This window comes from Lemur catta, chromosome 11 (genome assembly GCF_020740605.2).
Source record: "Lemur catta isolate mLemCat1 chromosome 11, mLemCat1.pri, whole genome shotgun sequence".
NCBI classification, from domain to species: Eukaryota; Metazoa; Chordata; class Mammalia; order Primates; family Lemuridae; genus Lemur; species Lemur catta.
This window is the reverse complement of record NC_059138.1, coordinates 39,638,886-39,658,974: the sequence shown is the minus strand read 5'-3', so window position 1 is coordinate 39,658,974 and position 20,089 is coordinate 39,638,886. Positions and strand designations below refer to the sequence as shown.

General features: G+C 36.9%; 1 protein-coding gene across 2 annotated transcripts in view; it reads right to left on the bottom strand.

Annotated features, from left to right (window-relative positions):
* Positions 1–20,089, bottom strand: part of RELN (reelin) — a 441,212-nt gene that overhangs the window by 355,072 nt on the left and 66,051 nt on the right. For both annotated transcript variants that reach the window (XM_045564269.1, XM_045564270.1), the window contains exon 2: positions 18,725–18,835. In XM_045564269.1, coding sequence (XP_045420225.1) covers positions 18,725–18,835 — 111 coding nt within the window. The remainder of the gene's footprint in view (positions 1–18,724; positions 18,836–20,089) is intronic.

Genomic DNA, 20,089 nt, shown 5'->3' with positions numbered 1-20,089 from the left:
AAGCATGCTGAGGACTGATGAGCTGCAGCTTCTTATTCTGACCTCTTGTCACCCAGTTCTGTTTCTGACAAAAGAGAATATACAGAGGCCAAAATAGCCAATTATGCAAACTTATACTTATCAAAGCTGATAGTGTCAGGAGCAGAGACACAGTTTACACCAACTTTTAACTGTTCCAAGCTCTGAGATCCCAGACGGCTTTAGAATGTGAAAACAATCTATACTTCATGTCATGTAAGTAAAACACTCTTGCTTTTCTGATGTCACACTTTTTAGGAGGTGATGAGGTTTGCTGGCAGCTCTTGAGCTCCACGGGAATGCTGGTAGCAAGAAAACAGCCAATTCCACCCATCAAGAGTGCTAACAACCGAGGACTGAAGGTCAGAACCCTCATTTCTCTTTTGAGAATGCTACCAAGCACTTAACGTGTAACTTACGAGCTAAAGCGCACAACTCATAGAAAGTGTGAAAAGCCATATAAAATTTTATACTTTTGAGAGTCAAGAGGGTTTAGTGAGCCTAGCCTAAGGCTGCTGAAGGACATCCTTTCACTTTTCAGTCACTGTTGATAGCACCAGGCTTAGATGGGGTTAGAGCCTCCTCTAAAAGACACTACATCCCTTCAGGGATTATCTTATTCCTGCCACCTGACAGAGACAGATTTTGAGAGAGAGAGAGGGAGAGGAGGAAAGGGAAAGAGAGAGAGAGAGAGAGAGAGAGAGAGAGGGCAGGTACACTGAAAAGACAAAGGGGAATGACGCTGTAAAGATCGGGAAACTTTCTGTCAAACAGTAAGTTTTCTGTAGTTATATACAAAGACTCAAATACTTCCTTACCGGAGAGAAATAAGAAGCACCAACCCTGAAATCCTTGTTTAAGACTAGGCTCTACAAACATTTTCCCAGCCTCGTCCAAGCAGGTAGCACAACACAGAATTTCTGCCAGCCAAAAGCATGACCTTTCCAATACTGATGTAGCTGGCACTTTTATGTGGACTTCTCTGGGCTCTGGCCAAATAGTTACCACCAATTCAATTCTTTTCTCGGTCCAGTGACCTTTTTGTTCATGTGCTCCTCTCTTCTCTCATGTTTCCTTGGCTTCATTCTGGCCCTTCCCATGGCACCCCTGGCAATAGATTTTGCAGTCTGCCTCTGGTTTCCTTCTATATTGTTTATGTCTTCACCATTGATATTGCAGCTATACTTATGCTTTGGATCTGCACAGGCACTCAGAACTTTTTTAAAAGAATTTTCCTTGTAGTTAAGCGAGACTGTCATTTTTTCCCATTGGAGCTATGGCATAATGTGTCCATCAAATGGTGGAAGATTTGTACTTGGCATTCACACTGTGACACTCTACTATGGGGAACACCAAGGCTTTTTGGCATTTGAGCAATCACACTTCCTACATAGAGAATTAAGCACTGCAGGACATGATGTGACCCTAGATATACAAGTAAGGAAACAAATCCTATTGTGTTAAGCCACTGAAATTTTGCACACATATATGACAGCATCTACTTATTTCCTAATAAATTTAAAGGGTGAAAGGGCAGATGAAATCATTTATTGAGAACACATGTTATATATTGGTAGTTTTTTTTCTTTGTGATTTCATCCAATTCTCACCACAGCCATAGGAAGATATATCTAGTTTCCGATGTGCATGAGGGAATTTGGGTAACTTTTTATAAGATCACAACCAATTCTGCTCAGGTTTGTTTTGGGGTCTTTAGTTTCAGAATTATATAGAAATGTAGAAATATTACATTTGTAATATTTTGTACTTTGGGATTACATATCACAAATATTTGAAAGAAAAATTATAAATGGGGGCACAAAAATCTAATACAATAACTTAAAATATAGTTTATAATGTACTTCTATAGCATAATTTTGATTTTAAAAATACAATATACTTTTATAGTACAATTTTTATTTTAAAATATAGTTTAAAATTTCTTTTTCCTACATGGTGACCAATAGCCTGAGGAGGCCTTACAATTGTAGTCTTTCACCCGGGGCTGCCACTTCTCTGGACACTTCCCAACATGCCTTTGTAAGTTCGCTCTGCTCCCCACATGCCATAAACATAGGCCTGCTCTCCTCAAGTATGTGAAATACACGAGGAACCCAAAGACTGTCACTCTGGACACTCCAGGTGAGCACACGCTGCTTCCATGGGGAAGGGAGGAGGGGACAAGAGCAGAAAGTGAGCAGAAGCCAGCAGAAAGGATGCTGAAGGGAGGGGGGAGAAGCGAGGGCAGGAGAAACAGAGAAGCGGAATAAAGGATTAAAGGAAGGGTAAAAAGGAACAGAGAATTGTAAGAAATGAGTATCCGAGGGAGAGAAAATAAGTAAAAGCAATCAAAAGGGACTTAAAAGAAAAGGAGTTTAAAAAGGAAGAGAGAAAAGTAAAGAAGTAGGAGAGGGCAGAAATGTGAAATGGAAGAAAAGAAGGAAATAAAAGGAAAAGTAAGAAGTCCAAAGACAAGACATCATCCCTCTCACAAGCCTGGTGTGATCCTTCCCCTGGCAGCTAAACACCCCCCCACCTTCCACGTGGCCAGGGCACCTCCCACACCTGTCCCTCCTGCCGACCGGCTCCCCTTCTCTTGCCTAGGAATCGGTTCCATGCCGAAGCCCTGGGGGGAAATGTCAACATATCCATCTCAGGGATAAGTCCTTTTTCCTACCCGATAAAGATACACAACTATTATATACCCATAATAATTAAAAATGAAAAAAATGTAAAACACTGTATGAGAGTATGTGTTTTGATTATTTACAAGGTAATTTAAGATTTGAATTTTTTAAATTCCTAGGACTACACCATTCTTTAAAAATTTAGGTTAGATAACATTTTCTTTTCACAAAAATGCCCTTTAGAAATTAACATATTCAGTTTTTTAAAAATGATTTCAGTTCGACAACTCAGTGTAGTCCTTTAAGACTATAATTCATTTCACTTATTTTTTTTCATACCCTAGCATATAAACTGAGTAGCGTCTAGTTTAAAACTAAAATTACTAGGTCTTCCCAGCATAATACTGCCTTTTCTAGTACAGAGTCATACTATTATTCTGAAACAGGGATCACTTTAGGAAATTCCTGTATGCCTGTAGGAATACCGTATCTCAGAATATACCTGTGATTAGTCATTATCATATGTTTAGATATATAACAGGAAAGCTGAGGGCTTAGCCAAAGGCGTCTTTAGCTCTGAGCCCAACATAGAAATTTTGAAATAGAAGAGAGTGGGCCTGGGATAGGTTTCTGTGGTTGACCATGTAGAAAGAGTCTTGAAGGGAGGCCAAAAGGAGCTCTCTGTATAGCCCAAGACCATGGGCAGAGGAGAAAAAGGCGTTGCACAGGGAGAAGAGAAAGAAATTAAGGTTTCTCTTTCCTGTTCCCAAAAGCTGTGTTCACAGGTTACTTTACGGGAGGATGGAATATAGGGATGCCAACACTCAGCTAGAGAGAGCCAGAACCCCCAGAAATTCCTACAGGGTACAGAGCCCTCAAGTGGGGCCCACAGGTTAGAAGCCCAGGAACATGAGTATCCAGGTTAAGACTCTTCTGTTTCCTTTCATATCCATCTCCAGTTTTAACAGTTGACCTTTTTAAGGTAATTTTCGTAAAGAAATAAAGTTCTTCTCACTTTCTTATTGCATGAGAACAATTAGAGAAACACAAAACTGCATTGAAATAGGAATACTGAGAGGACATTCACTAAGTCTTGAAACGTGCATCGTTCCAATCTGCACTTTAGCCAAATAGCAAGTTAGTATATGACCTTGTTCTTTGAAGAGGCTTACTAGTCATTGTAATTAAACGCTAATTCTTACATGCCAAAGATCCGATGTATATAGATATCTGAATGTAAATGCACACACACTTAAGCAACCACACAGTGTCGGAAAGACCTCTTAAGGCGGTGAGTGCTTGTCATACTTCTTTTTAATACCACAGTCCAGAGCAGAGAATATACTTTTTACTTTGCAACCAAGAACACACAAAAACTTTGCCACAATGTGCTTAAACATTAACTACAAATATTACGTAGCTCCCAAAGGCTGAAGATCAAGACAGAAGAACGTGTATGATGAATCAGTAAATTGGTTGATTCCTCATCATCAGAAGAGCAGACTAGTAAAATGAATTAAAACAATCACACAGCTCTGGTTCTCCTTTCTTTGTTCTTGGAAGAGAAACTACTCTCAGGTATAGCTGAGGACTGAATATAAGAGAATAAATTATAACGTATTAAAATTCCTACTTCAATAACTCTTCCAAAACTTTCAGTGTGTTAAATGTAAGTGTACATACAATTAAAATGTTCCTGCTACAAATTTGTCCTTAGGCATTTTATCTTATTTCAAGAGAAATTAGCAAAAATATTCTTCATTGCAACAATCTATGAAACCATAGTTTATCTGCCACCTTCCTATTTTTTGAACAATTCAGCATATTATTTATAAAACTTCTAAATTCTACAAGATTTTTTTTACCTACAGTATAATCTTTACTGCAGTAAAGATTTTTAAAAAAAGTTTTAATAAATAAAGTATGCATTCATAAAGAAATAATTGAAGTTTTAGTTTTTGCCCATGATTAAAAGACTCCCCAAATGCCATTTTAAAACACTTAAATCTTCAAGCAGTGTGTGTACTAAGTACTTGACAGTATCCACTCCCTCATTAGTCTAAATTTAAAAATTAAAAATGATTTAAAAGCATGCTATTCTTTAATAAAAATGTTAACTTTTAAAAATGGCTAATGTATGTGTTTTCTAATACTTTTGACGAATGACATAATGGTAACTTCTGCATGGGCAGTCAAGATCTTATTTTCTTCTTTGTGAATCTCCAGCTACCCATTTCATGCACTCTAGCCCTAACTCTAATAAGCAGAAAAACAAATGAGGCTGTGGCCCAATCTCATGAGAAAAATTTTAAGCCTAGGAAAGCCCACGCAATTATTAGGATCAAGAGGAAAGCAAATTAATAAAGCCTCAAATTTTGTGTGTAAGCAGCAGAGTAGCAACCAGCAGTTGGTGTGTTTAATACTTAGAGCAAAAGAAACACCATTTCTTTAATGTAATGACCTGACCCTCTGCTTCAAGCACTGTAATGCTAAGCCAAAAATCACACACGCTTACCCCACCCATGCTCTGCTCTGGCTCAACAATGTAATCTTTACATAGTGTGTACACTTATTTATTTATTTATTTGACAGAAGAACTTCATCTGTAAACTTTCTTGACTAACATCAACTTGGCACCAATTCATCAGTTAATTAACTGTTAACAGATTCTTCTAGATATGACTGCTACACAGATATTTTATCTTCCTGTTAATTAGTAATTATGCACTGGCAAGAAAAACAGTGTTTCTTTCCAATTATCCCAGAACTCAGTGATTATTTAAACTTGACTAATTAGCATTAGAGGGCTGTACATCTTCTGGGCAAATTGTGTTTGATAATCCTTATTAAAATATACATGGTGGTTGTTGACTTGTAACAGGGAAAAAAAAAGTGGTAGTTCAAAGGGTATTAGATATAGCACAAGGCAAATGGGGGCCCATTAAAATTTCCCCAACTGCTCTAATGAGAATGCCGAGGGTCATTTCTGCCTAGTTTACCATCTGTTTGGTTTCTGGCATGTGGCTCTGGTGAGAAGGGAGTGTCCCAAAGCCCATTTGGCTTATCACAGTGTAATGCAGGGGTCTGAAGCAATTTCGGTCATTAATAAAGTGGCACATTAAAGTCAGAAGCTTACACACGTGAATGAAAAACTTTTCAGTGTAAAAATGATGCTACAGGATGAAAAGCATCCTGATTTGGCAAGCAATGCTTAAAAAGAAACTTTTAGAAACATTGTGTATCCAATCCTATATCTGCTTTCCAATCACCCAAAGATTTTGATGATTTTGTGATGATTAAAAAATAGCTACTTTTCAATAGTTAGGCTCCATCACCCAGAGCACATGTTAAAAAAAAAAATTTGCATTGAATCAGGCTATGGCTTGCTAGACAGAACACAAGAAGCAATAGCCATAAAAGAGAAAAACTGATAAATCAGAATGTATCTAGTCATCATATGATATCATTGAGAAAAAAGAATAGGCAAGCCATGAATGGGAAAATATATTCACAAAACATATAACTGATAAAGGACTGGTAGCCAAGTCCTTTCATACAACTCAATGAAAATACAACTCAATTTTTTAAAATGGGCATAAGATTTGAACAGACCTTGACAAAAGTGGCCGATAAGCACATTATTAATGGTTCTGTTCATGTCTGTCAAATTGCTTTCCAGATAACCAATATACACTCAATATCAACAATACATACCAATATACACCCAATATCAACAATACATACCTATTTTCTCTCAATGGTACCAGTATTGAATATGTATAATTCTAAACATCTTTATCAAATTAAAAAAATGTATCTCATTCTGTTGTAATTATGTATGTTTATTAGTAAGTTGAATATTTTGCTCACGTATATTGAACATTTGTCTTACTTCTTTTGTAAATGGTCTGCATTTTTTTTTTTTTTATTTTTGAGACAGAGTCTCGCTTTGTTGCCCAGGCTAGAGTGAGTGCCATGGCGTCAGCCTAGCTCACAGCAACCTCAAACTCCTGGGCTTAAGTGATCCTACTGCCTCAGCCTCCTGAGTAGCAGGGACTACAGGCATGCGCCACCATGCCTAGCTAATTTTTTCTATATATATTTTAGTTGGCCAGCTAATTTGTTTCTTTTTTAGTAGAGATGGGGTCTCGCTCTTGCTCAGGCTGGTCTTGAACTCCTGACCTCGAGCGATCCACCCACCTCGGCCTCCCAGAGTGCTAGGATTACAGGCGTGAGCCACCGCTCCTGGCCTGGTCTGCATTTTTTATACTTTTGTATTAGGACATTGATTAGTCTTTTGTATCTAGAGCAAAATATTTGTTCATTTTTTAAATTTTTTAAAATTAGCATTTTTAAGTTATACAAGCAGTTCTTCTTCACTGTCAGAAAATTTTTTAAAAGAGAAGAAAAAGTATTAGATGTCCTAATATTAAGCCATCCTTACAGTCCAGAGATTTAAAAAATCAATTTAGTCATGATATATTATCTTTAAAACAGCACTTCCCAAACTGTCCCACACAAAACTAGTTCTGCAAGATGTAAACAGATGTTCTTTGGGGGAATTAAAAAGAACTTTATGCTAAACATAAATTTTTGAAAGAATGCTCATTATAGGCTATTCTTAAAAATTCATAATGTGCAAAGGTATATTGAACTTACAACTCAACAATAAAAAGACTGATAACCCAATTAAAAAATTGGAAAAGGACTTGAATAGGCATTTCTCCAGAGAAGATAGATAAATGGCCAAAAAGCACATGAAAAGATGTTCAGTGTCATTAGTCATTAGGGAAATGAAAATCAAACCACAATGAGATACCACTCCACATCTAACAAGATGACTATAATAAAACAAAATAAGAAACAGATCAATTAAACAGAAAATAACAAGTGCTGGCAAGGATGCAGAGAAATTGGAACTCTCATATATTTCTAGTGAGCATGTGAAATGGTGCAGCTGCTATGGAAAACAGTTTGGCAGCTCCTCAAAAAGTTAAGAAGAATTATCACATGACTTAGCAATTCTACTCCTAGGTACACACCCGAGAAATTTCAAACATATGTTCATACAAAAGACTGGTATGAAGATTCATAGGAACATTATTTACAATAGTCCACAGTGGAAACAACCCAAATGTCCATCAACATATTGGACAGATAAGTAAAATATGGAATATCCATATAATGGAATATTATTAAGCCATAAATAAGAATGAAGTACTAATACACGTTGCAATATGGATGGACCTTGAAAACATGTAAGTGAAAGAAGCCAGTCACAAAAGGCCACATTTTGTACGATTCCATTTCCTCATATGAAATGTCCAGAAGAGGCAGACTCAGAGACAGAAAGCAGATGAGTGGTTGCCAGGGGATGAGAGGCAGGGGGGAATTTGAAACACTAATAGGTAACAGGGTTTCTTTCTGGGGTAATGAACATGTTTTCAAAATTAGTGGTGATGGTTGCATAACAGTGAATGTACTAAGAACCACTGAATTGTACACAAAATGCTGACATTTATATTGCATGAATTGTGTCTGAAGAGAAAAACATATCAAAAAATCTAAGAAATACTGTTTAGCTTTGTTTAACCAGAATATTCCAAGCTTTTTTTAATACTGCAATACCCTTTTTCCATGTAATATTCATTAATATATCATGAGACACTAATGTTGGTTAGAGTGAAGTCTGGGATAAGCTGCTATTAACATGACACTTTAATATTCACTCCAAAATGTGGCTGATATGAGCTCCTTTCTAAAAAGGGGACAAGAATAAGAATGAAAGGAAAGCTAGGGATAAACTTCATCGGCCTCATAGTTATTCTAGAGCTGGCCATTTGTTCTATTCTCTAGAAACAGAAAGCCAAACCCCAATTGAGTTCTTCTCTTATTAGTAACAGATTTTTCTCCATTTTTGTTATTGTGTTAGAAATGCTATCAGATCATATAGGTTAAAAGTCAGGTTAAAAAGGGATCTTCTCATAATACAAATAATTATTTTTAAAAGAGAACCATTAAAGGATAAACAAAATATATTCCCAGACTATGATCTCTGAGAGCTACATTTATTGTGCTCTTAATTTGCTATTTACTAGAGTTCAAGTGGAGAGGAACTTTTCTGAAAGAGAACCAGAAATAACATAATTAACTAGATAATAACAACAATATGGTTCTGATGTATGAAAACATGCAGGAAGAAAAACAGGAGGGGAGCTCAATCCGAACTTTTACCAAAATATTAACAATTTTTGCTATTCTGTTTTCCAAAATGGCAACTCCCACACTAACAAGTATCTTTCCATTCAGACATTCAGAGTCCTGAAAACAGTAATTTAGTTGTATGCTTGCCTCAGAGAGCAGCCTACACGTCTATTAGGCTAAATGCAAAACTCTGCTTCAGAGGGCTGAATACAAACTACAAAACAGAAGACAAGAGTGGAAACAAAACCAGCATTTGGTGAAGTGCCTTTATTGGACTCCTACATCTACTTTCAAATTCATATGTTACATGCAGAACTATTTTCTAGGAGATGCCAAGAATTTACTTTCACTACTTTCACAATAATATCAGAATTATATCTAGGAAGCAATAACATTATAAAATTATTTTAAGTTTTTCTTAGATTTAACTGCCAGGAAAGAAGTCAACTTTATCCAAGAGTATTTATAAATCATTTACTGTGAACATGGAAGATAAACTCATTTGTCATTATCTAGAAACCAACAAAAGGACTGGAAAGCATCAAGAGTCAACCACGCTACAAGTAAAATGACTGCTAGGTCAGAGTCACCCTTTCAAGTTTATTCCCTGAAGCATATACTTCGATCCCATCTCCGGTTAAAATGAACAGTCTGGCGCATTCAGAGATGGGTCACTCTCCCCAAGAACAGACAGCAAAGACCCACCATTCCTAGATGCTTTTAAAAATTATTATTTAAGAAAGAGAGAGAAAAGTGTTCCTGATTCTGTTTTTATCTAGTGAAGGCTAGATAAGGTTTCATTTACAGAAACTTACTTTCCACAATTATTCTTAAAAATTTTGGCCCATGAGAAAGTACCCCATGTAATGACCTCCTGCTCTGTTCCTGTTTGGTCTCTGCTCAGTTATCAGGGCAAATGTCTTCTTTAATCACAGAAATAAGGTTACACTCTGCCAAGACAGTAGAAGCTCTTCACAAATTTTTAACACCAAACTGGCAAAATAACAAAATATTTTCAAAAATCATAACTTATAAAGCTTAGTGGCAACCTCTATCAGAACCTGCTCTAACATTTCTAACATTTCCTAATATTCTTATTTCAGTTTTCCACATAATTTTATATAATATATACATATCAGTTTTCTGTGTTTGTATGTTTATATAGGTTTTTTATATGATTTTTATGTATACATATATCAGTTTTCTACATGATTCTGAGCATATTCATTTGAACAGGAATAAGGAAGAGAAAGGAGCTAAAAGAATTGCTCTTCCTTAGGGATACATTTTTAAAGCATCTATAGTGGTTTCCGGGTACATATCTTATCAGGACTAAATTCCTCTATCTACAATCTGTAGAGTGTCCAGAGAAAACTGACAAGCAGATTACTAAGGAGCTAGGAAATAGATGAGTCTTATGTGAAGTGTGTGTTTTTGGTTTTTTTGTTTCCATAAAGGAAAGAAAACAAGTGACAATTACTGTTTAACAAACACTATTTTCAGTTATATGAAAAATTATATCAGAAAAGTGCTGAAGTTAAAGCAAGGAATTACACCTTTATACAAGGAAATCTTCCTTAATCATCTCACTTGACATAATCTTAGATTCTGTCCTAGGAAACTGCAGAGTTGTCATTTCTGGAAAGATATAAGAGATGAAATAAGAACTATGATGTATCATTAAGACACTAATCTGCCCTAAGATATGAGGCTGGACTGGACAATCTCTTGAAGTTCTTTCTATCTTCTTAATTCTATAGAAAACACTTAATCAATCACTCTCCTATCTGAGAGCATTGGTGCCCATCACCTCCAGGAAAGAAAGGGACAAAGTGGTAGCCAGAATGATCAAATTTCCCCAGGATGTCTGATAATAAGATTTACATATGTTTGTATAGTTTTAAATGCATGTATTGATGTAATATTCCCACACACACCCAGTCCATAACCATACACTTGCACATATACATGCATTCACTAAGGGCAGCTCTTGTAGTGAAATACCCTATGAATCCTCAAAGATTTTGTTTATTCATTCAGTATATATTTATTCAGCACTTGTTATGTGTCATGGGAGTGAAGATGATTAGATTATCTCCTTGTTCTCAAAAAGGTTAAAAGATATTTAAACGAGTAAATTCAATAGATTGTTAGAGGCGACTGGTGGAGGTCAGAGAAGAGAGTGAAGAAGAGAAGGGGGCAGAGAGTTCCATGGACGCAGGGCTCAGGGAAGGGCAGAGAGGAAGGGAGTCAGGAAGGAGGCCCTAAAAGACGGCAGGGTATTCGCCCAGCAGACAGAGCCAGAAGGAATTCCAAGGGCAGTAGAGGTTTTAAAGCAGCTGGGATTTTGGAACAATGCTTGGGTTATTTTGAATGGTGCGCGGGTATATATGTGTGTATGTGGTGGCAGTAGATGCCTGGAAAGGAGTGGGAGGAGGCTGGGAAGAGGTGGGGCTTAGGGACAGACAGGGCGAGATGGAGCAGAGAGGGCCTTTTCTTAGTCAAGGTTCTTTTGGTTGTAATAGAAACCAACTCAAGCTGGCTTGGGCTGCAAGGGAAGCTTAATGAGAGGCTATAAAGCCTGATTTGAATTATGGTTTTGCAACTCCCTAAGCAAGCATGACCTTAGGCAAGTTATTTACCCTCTCTGTGCCTTGGGCTCTTTATCTACAAAATAAGGGGAATTATAGTACAAATTTGTTTTTTAGGAGCAAAAGAGTTAATACTTGCAACACACCTGGCTTATAGCAAGTGCTTGATAATATTAGCTATGTTTATCATTTCTTAGAACCCAAAAATATCTGAGCCTGATGGAAAGCAATCCTAAAATAGGAGTCTGGAAATCTCTGGTATCTCAGTATTCTGTCTCTCTCTCCTTTCCCTGCCCAAGATTCCTCTGAGCCATCGTGGAGGATGGCTGCCCATAACTCCTAAATGTCTTCATGTTCCTTGGGTCCCCCTCATGAAGAGGTGGACTGGGATTGCTGAGTCTCGATTCCAAATTCCTGTGCTAGTAAATCTGATTGACTTAGCTTGGCAAGGGTTAGGGTAAAATGGCAGAACAGGAAGGCAGAGAAGAAATCTGTCTTGATTTCCAAGTTTGACAATTCTCGGGTCTGAGCCATAGAACAGGCTAAGCAATTTTAATCTTTAGAGGTTTTGAGCCACTGATGAGTATTTAAGGAATTTGGTGATCCTATTGCTTAGCATCTCCCTTAAACTGTTTTTTTTTCCCCCAATTTGCACAGCCCTAACTCCTTTAAAGAATCTGGTAACTGCCAAATATCCATTCACTAAACAAAGTGAGGTCTATCCATACAGTGGAAATTTTATTCAGCTGTAAAAAGGAATGATGTAGTGATAGATGCTATACCATGATAAATCTTGAAGACATTGTGATAAGTTAAAGAAAGGCCAGGCACAAAGGCTACAAGTTATGATTCCATTTATATGAAATGTCAAGAATAAGCAAATTCACAGAGACAGGGTAGATCAGTGGTTGCCTAGGGACTGAGGGGAGGAAAGAATGGAGAGTAACTGCTAATGAGTACCAGGTTTCTTTCGGAGGTGATGAAAACATCGTGGAATTAGACAGTCTTGTGAATATACAGGAAACCATGGAAATGTATCCTTTAAAATGGTCAATTTTATAGTATGTGAATTATATTTTTTAAAAATTATCTGAGAACTGGATATGATGCCAGAACACCTGGTTTTAGTCCTGACACTTACACCAGCTCACGTAATAGTCACCACTCACCTTCCCAAGTCTTGCTTCCTTACCTTGCATTGGGGGCAGGGGCTGAGCCAGGCTCTACTGAAGGTCCGGTTCCAGCTCTAAATTCTATGGGTTAGAAACTGAGTGCATCCCTCTCAAAGTAGAGTCAAACTCTCTTTTTAAACTTTCTGCCACTTGAACAATCCTCTCATTCTATTGCCCTTCTCAAATAAAGAGTTCTTGCTTCTTTCTGAGTCTTTAAACAATACCTATTTCGAGCATATAACATACTAGGCACTGGAATGGTAATTTCATTTAATCCATCCAATAATTCTGTCTACTGGACACCACTGTTATCCTCATTTTACAAATGCAGACACTAAGGCTTGCTTAGGCTGGCCTTGAACTCCTGGCCTCAAGCAATCCTCTTGCCTCAGCCTCCCAGAGTGCTAGGATTACAGGTGTGAACCACTGTGTCCGGCCAACCCTGTATTTTTATTTTTAGTTGCCCAAGTTAGCAAGAAGCAGGGCCGGGCGTGGAACCTGAACTGCCCAACTCCAGGGGTCACGTGATGAACCATTTGCAGTGAGCTACCCTTTTCTACCAATTCCTCCACCTTGGCCCAAATCTCATGGCCCTGAATATTAGCTTTAACAATTTGTTGATTGATTAACTGAACAGCTTTCTATGGATCATGCCCACTATTCTAGTAAGTGATTCAAGTTAGTTATTTAGAAGTTGGGAAATATCCCTAAATTCTTTGTCATATGTCAAATATAAACTAGATAAAACTATTTCTTAATGAAGGTAATGCTGGCATACCCAAATAGAATGAAGAAAGACCACATTTAGGTTAATACTCTGTAAACAGAAAAAATTAATGGCAATTTCACCTCTTGTCAGCTCTGCTCCTTTGACCACTGACCAGAGTAATTTGTTTAATTAATCGAGTCTTCTTGTTAATTATAGATCATTTACTATACCTAAAAAAAGGTCATGCCTTTGAGTCCCTTAAATATGTTTAAATTTCATTTATTTTTGTATTTCTTTGTAAAGAGACAGACAAGATAAATTTAGCCAGATGATTCTGAGTATAGTATTAGCTTAATTTAGGCTGGTAAATACTACCACTACTGTACAGGACCCTATTTAATGAAGTTGCTAGTGGCTGCCCCTCTTTACAGATATTAAGCGCTTAGTATGTTCACATATTCTTAACGTCTGTCTCATAGTCATACAAACAAGACACTTAAGATTGAATGGTAGCTAATGCCCCAGGGAGTAGGAGTCCTAATGATAATTAGCAAAGTTGTAAAAGATTCGACCTAGTCTTAATGTAATAGCCAAAAGTTAGCTTAAACAGACTCTGTATTTGTTTGTTTATTTTGTTTTTGAAACAGTCTTGCTCTGTTTCCCAGGCTAAAGGGCAGTGACATGATCATAGTTCACTGAAACCTTGAACTCCTGGGCTCAAGTGATCCGCCTGCCTCAGCCTCCCAAGTAGCTGGGACTATAGGCACATGCCACCACATCCCACTAATTTTTTCTATTTTTAGTAGAGACAGGGTCTCACTCTTGCTCAGGCTGGCCTTGAACTCCTGGCCTCAAGCAATCCTCTTGCCTCAGCCTCCCAGAGTGCTAGGATTACAGGTGTGAACCACTGTGTCCGGCCAACCCTGTATTTTTATTTTTAGTGAAAATAAAACAAAGTAGTAAAAGCTTGCATTCTGGCAATGAACCATAAACATACCATCTAAATCTACTCGTGAAGTACACATTGTTATTAACTAGTGAACAACATAATATTTACTAAAATTTGAAGTCTTTCTTAAAATATTTAACCTTTAATAATTTGTTGTATAAATATACCCATATCCACCTCAATTTAGAGTATAAAAATCACATTGAAAAAAATCAGATCATTAAGTTAAAAATTGTAATACTATTAATATGTTTTAAAGATAATGCTGAAAATTCTAATGTTTATGTTAATTGCTTAATCCCTATTAAAAATATAACATGAATATTTAAGAGAGAAAATTGAAAAAACCCTAGACCTGTTAACCACATCACCATACCTAAACTTGGATTCCATCAAGTCTTGCCATTTTAAGAATTTTTTAACTTAAATGATTGGATCTAGAATGCCTAATTATTATAAAATAAAGATATGAAATGTAGGAAATTACAAGAGTTTAAGTGAAAAATTGCTAAAATGGCTGATGTGTTAGCTGAGCAAGATTATCTAGGAATTGCAAAGGCCTTAATTTATGCAAGGTCTGACAATTGTGACTGCAAACCTGATTTTCAGGTTTTAGAGCCAGAATATAAAAAATTGAGTAAAATTTCTAGCGTTTAAAGCCAGAATACTAAATATTGAGTAAAATGCATTTCAGCCCTGGAAAAAGAACAATTTTGTATGAAAGGATATTCAAATAGCCCTTCATAGAGCCACCACAATGAGCCTTGAAGATTTACATGATTGAGCTGGAATTCAAAGCCAAAGACAAGAGAGAAGCATTTTTTTTTCTGGGATGCACAAAGAGATATCCATAATTAAACATCACACTTCCCTAGGGCAGCATGTTTTCTTATATTGACAAGCAAAATGAGGTATTTCAAATCAGGCATTGCTGGCTTACAGTCATCTTTTGCATAGCTATTGTTTTAATGTATTTCTGGCTATTAGGCATTTGTCTATTTTTGGTCAGTGAGGCATGCATTTTAAAGAATTCTGGTTTTGCATAAAAAGCTGTAGTTATGTTAGTGCAATTACATTTCTACAACAGTATCTTAAGAATAATTATGGACTTATTTTGGCTGGTCATATACACATTTTATATTCAAAGGAGAGTGGCTGTAACTTTAGTGTAATTAGTACAATTAAAACAACTCTAGGAAAAACTTTCAGAAGTATCCATTTAGACACAACTGTATGCTTTATTTTGCCTTATTTGTCACAGCTGGTTAAACATACCACACTGATCCTATGATATGTTGGGAAAATGCCAAGCAAACTTAACATTCCATCAAAAAAAGTCAGAGACTAATGATAGATTACGTATTCAATAACTCTTTTGTTCTAGGTCAAAGAATGCCACATTACTTCAGCTTGATCCTAACATAAATATTAAACTACCAAAAAGCCACCAATTCTTTTAAATTTTACCTTCTATAAGTTTCCTCTACTTTTCTACCTGTACCCTAACCAAATTAAATCTTTTTTATTTTGTTCTTATATTCTAAAGAATATGTTAAACTTAAATCACATACCAAAAAACTACATGGTTTTTTTTTCCAAAAGTGACCATTTTATCTAAAAAGACTTTTTACTTCCTGCTTTCCATTCTAAACATTATTTATGAAGATTAGCTCTATTATATAATATTCAGGCATGTAATTAAATTTCATTTTTAAAATTTACTGCTATCATATAAATACACATAAAATTATTAGGATATTACTGGAATTAAAAAAGATCTCACCTACCTATCCATCTATATAAAAATCATGTCCTATAAAAATGCAAAGTGTCCAGTGCAAGACCTGAACATTTGGCTATGGAAGTCAAACTATCATCCATGGACTCTGCCCACATCCAGAAGCCTCTTTGGACCATTAAACCAATGACAGAGGGTTGATAGTGATGGGAAGGCTAAGTGCAATATTAGCTAATCAAAATACATTCTAATTCAAGTAAAAATTGAGTTTTTACAGCTTTCAAAGTCACGGTAGGAAATGTCTTGATGTCTGGGTTTCTTAAATAATTTTTAACAATTTTATTATTAGCGTTTTGTTTGTCAGAGGCAATATAATACGTACATTTTACATGTTCCTTCAAAATGTGCTTACAACACACTTCTGAATGATCTTTAATGACTTTCCTTATTTAAAGATCCTAAATTAACAAATGATAGTTACTTAATTACTTAGTTACTTAATTCTGCCAAGTCCTCTCAAATTATCTCGACCTACATGGTCCAGATAAATTACACTTCAGAACTATGTTCTGCATCCACTCTTGGGCTCTACAGTTTGTTCTGAATACTGACCCCAGAGTGATCTCTTCAAAAGGAAAGGCTGGTCAAGTCACTCCTCACTGGCCTTCCTTTCTCTTGAGACAAAGATCCAAATCCTACAACATCCAGAAACGAATCTGTTCCTGGTCTCCTGTCAGCCATAAATTATCACTTTCCCTTTGGATTCTGGGTCCAGCCACGCCAATGTTTTCTTTCCATTTCTAGGACATGGCCAGCCTCTTCCCACTCTGAGGCCTCTGCACTGCCATTCCTTCCTTTGTGCATGCTGTGCCCCACTTTCCACAGGCCTTCAGCTGTGATTCCTACTCCTTCACATCTCCACTGAGATACCATTTCCTCAGGAAACACTTTCCAAAGTACACCCCACTTTACCCAAGACTAGACCAAGTTTCTCTGTCATAACCTTTCCCAGCACTCAGTATATTTCTTTGCCAGTCCCACTTACATGATCACTTAATCAATATCTGTCTTTCTACTAGACTAGAGTTACTTGCACATTAGCATGCAGTAGCATCACCTGGAGTATTCATTAAATGACCACTAGGTCCCACCCCCGGAGTTTCTGATTCACTATGTTGGCAGTGAAGCCTGGAACTCTGCAGTTACAACTTCCCAGGTGATGGTGATGCTGCTGGACTGGGAATGATCCAGTACAGTGGTTCTCCACCCTGGATAAATATTAGACAATCACCTGGAGAGCTTCAACAATTACCATTGCCCAGGCCCCACCCCAGAGGTTTTGATTTAATTGGGCTAGGGTGGAGTCCAGGAGGTCTTATTCCAAATATCTCATACTTATACCAAAAAAATTGTTTATCTAAAATTCAAATTTATTTTTATTTGCTAAATGTGACAACCCTACTTATGGGTCCTTCTATAACAAAACAGATAGTATGTAATATACTTCTGCACTTATACAGATGATGGTAAATCTGACCCTTCATCTCTGGAGAGTACAAAAAGGGTGGGTCTGAATAAGTGGAATTTTTAGACATAAGAGAAATTTTTTTTCTGAGGCTTAAACCTTAGAAGTCATTACCAACAAATTATAAAATCTTATCTATGACCTTTTTAAAATAGGACACATTCTCAAAGTCAAATAATTTAACATGATGACTGAATGACTTTGAGGTTCCTTTAAGCCCTGAGGCTATGGACCTCATTTGGGGCAAGCACAGTGACATTATTGTTCTGCCATCAGCCAGTGAGTCACCTGGGGCAGAGCTACTGCTGGGACTCTGTACAGAGGAGGTGCCCTTTCGTATATCAAAAATGGGTAAAAACTATTTATTTAATAAATATCACAGAAAAAATAAAACATTGAACATATGGCTACCTTTGATAATGCACTCCTATCCTTCTCACTCCTACGGAGGAAGTCCTGTGTAGTTTTCCAGTTTGACAGTAAGATAAGTAATTTCATGTCTTACATAAACTGATATATTACATTTGCATTTCTGATGCTGTAAAAGGTCTACTTAATCCCAGCTTGGCATGTTTATAGCATTATGGGTAAACCAGAGATTTCCAAACTGAGAATCATCTGGGATTAATGGCTACCATGTGGCCTTCTGCCTCTCCACGTAAGTAACCTGACAGGTCTCTGATTTAAAGACAAAGGTGCCAAATAAATGTCTTAAATATTAAATGGCATTCTTTTATGAATACTCCTAGAATTCAATCATTGATAAATATTGCTGTTTTCTGTTTTATACAATGATTATTTGCCAAACTTAACACATTTTCCACTTACCACAGGATTTTAAGAACTGTATATGAGAAGAGGTTACTGAATGATGGCATGGGCATCAGAGCAACTTCCAGCAGCCTAAGTGACACAACACGGAAACTTACATGAACCCCACAGGACCAAGTGTAACAGTGGCAGAAGGTGGAGAGAGAGAAAGATCATCACACCAAGATCAAAGCCGGCTGCACATTTACACGACCGACTTCAATCCACCCAACTTCAAGCAAACACACACAAATCACTTCAGATTATTTTCTCTGAAGTAATAAATCTCTATTACTTTTAAAAGAGATAATTTTAAAAAATAAGACCTATAACTGTATAAAATATCCACAATTACTGGTTTCTTTTGTCAGGACAGCTTACCAAATCCAAAGGCACTGGAACCTCCAATGCTCTGTGAAGCCTGAACACTTGTAGATGTGTACAGTCCTGTCACCAGCAAGCCGTCAAAGAAGGTGCTTGTTGAAATTGTCACTGAAATATAAAGAAAAAAAGAAACTTCAATTAACACAGTCAGAATAATACAATATATTTCTGAAATGTTAGACATTGTCAAAACAATCTTTACTCATTAACAAATTATTTTTATACTATCCGTACTGAGAATTTTTTAATATTAGAAATTACAGAGGAGCAAAAAGAAGCTCAGAACTCCAGGATCTGTAATTGCTGGTCCTAAATTTAGTACATCAGTCCTACCTTTCTGCATTCATTTACACATTTCCCGGGGAGGTGGAAAATCATCTGAAAATAATACAGTATTGAATAGACAGTTTCCCCACTTCCCTTACCACCCCTGAAGGCAGTCAAAGGCATCGCTGGAGTTTTGGCATTGTGATGAAACACTTTTTTTTTTTTTTTTAAGCATTCTATACTGTGGGAAACAATCTTACACTGGCTGAAAGGAGAACAGTAAGATGCACTGCATTTCTTATTGTGAGTCTCCATTTCATAGATAAGTTCCCTGAAGTTTTTCAACAAAAACAGACTAATTTGCATGAAGACAGCCCTTATCCTCTTGTGAACAAGAAAGGAATGCCACTGCATGCTTTAAGTCTTAGAACAAAGTCTACAAGAGGAGTCCAAATGGTTTCATAACCAAAAAATCAGGATGTTTCTGGGAAGAAAAGGGTCAAATTAAATATATCTGTATGCTACTCAGGCTTGGCTTCTTAAAATTTTTCTTGCTCACTATCTTAAAAATTGATCATAATTTCCTGCTTGACATAAGAAGATATTCTCCAGCATAGGTTTTGTTTGTTTGTTTGTTTTCCATTGAGACATACTCTCACTCCATTGCCCTGGGTAGAGTGCAGTGGCGTCATCATAGCTCACTATAACGTCAAACTCCTGGGCTCAAGCGATCCTCTGGTCTCAGCCTCCCAAGTAGCTGGGACTACAGGTGTGAGGCACAATGCCCAGCTAGCTTTTCTAGTTCTAGTAGAGACAGGGTCTCGCTCTTGCTGGTCTTAAACTCCTGAGCTCAACAGATCCTCTTGCCTGGGGCTCCCAGAGTGCTAGGAATACAAGCACTCCTGCATAGGTTTTGTAAGACTGAGATGATGCCATTTGTAGGAAGTAATGACATCATTTTGGTAGTGCACAGTACAAGGCTATCATCATGCTTAGTGGCTGTATGGAGAATGGCCAGAGTCACATTAACTTTGATAAGAATGTTTAAACTCCAGGAAATCCAGTGAGTAGAGCTGAAAGGTCTGAAGCATCCAT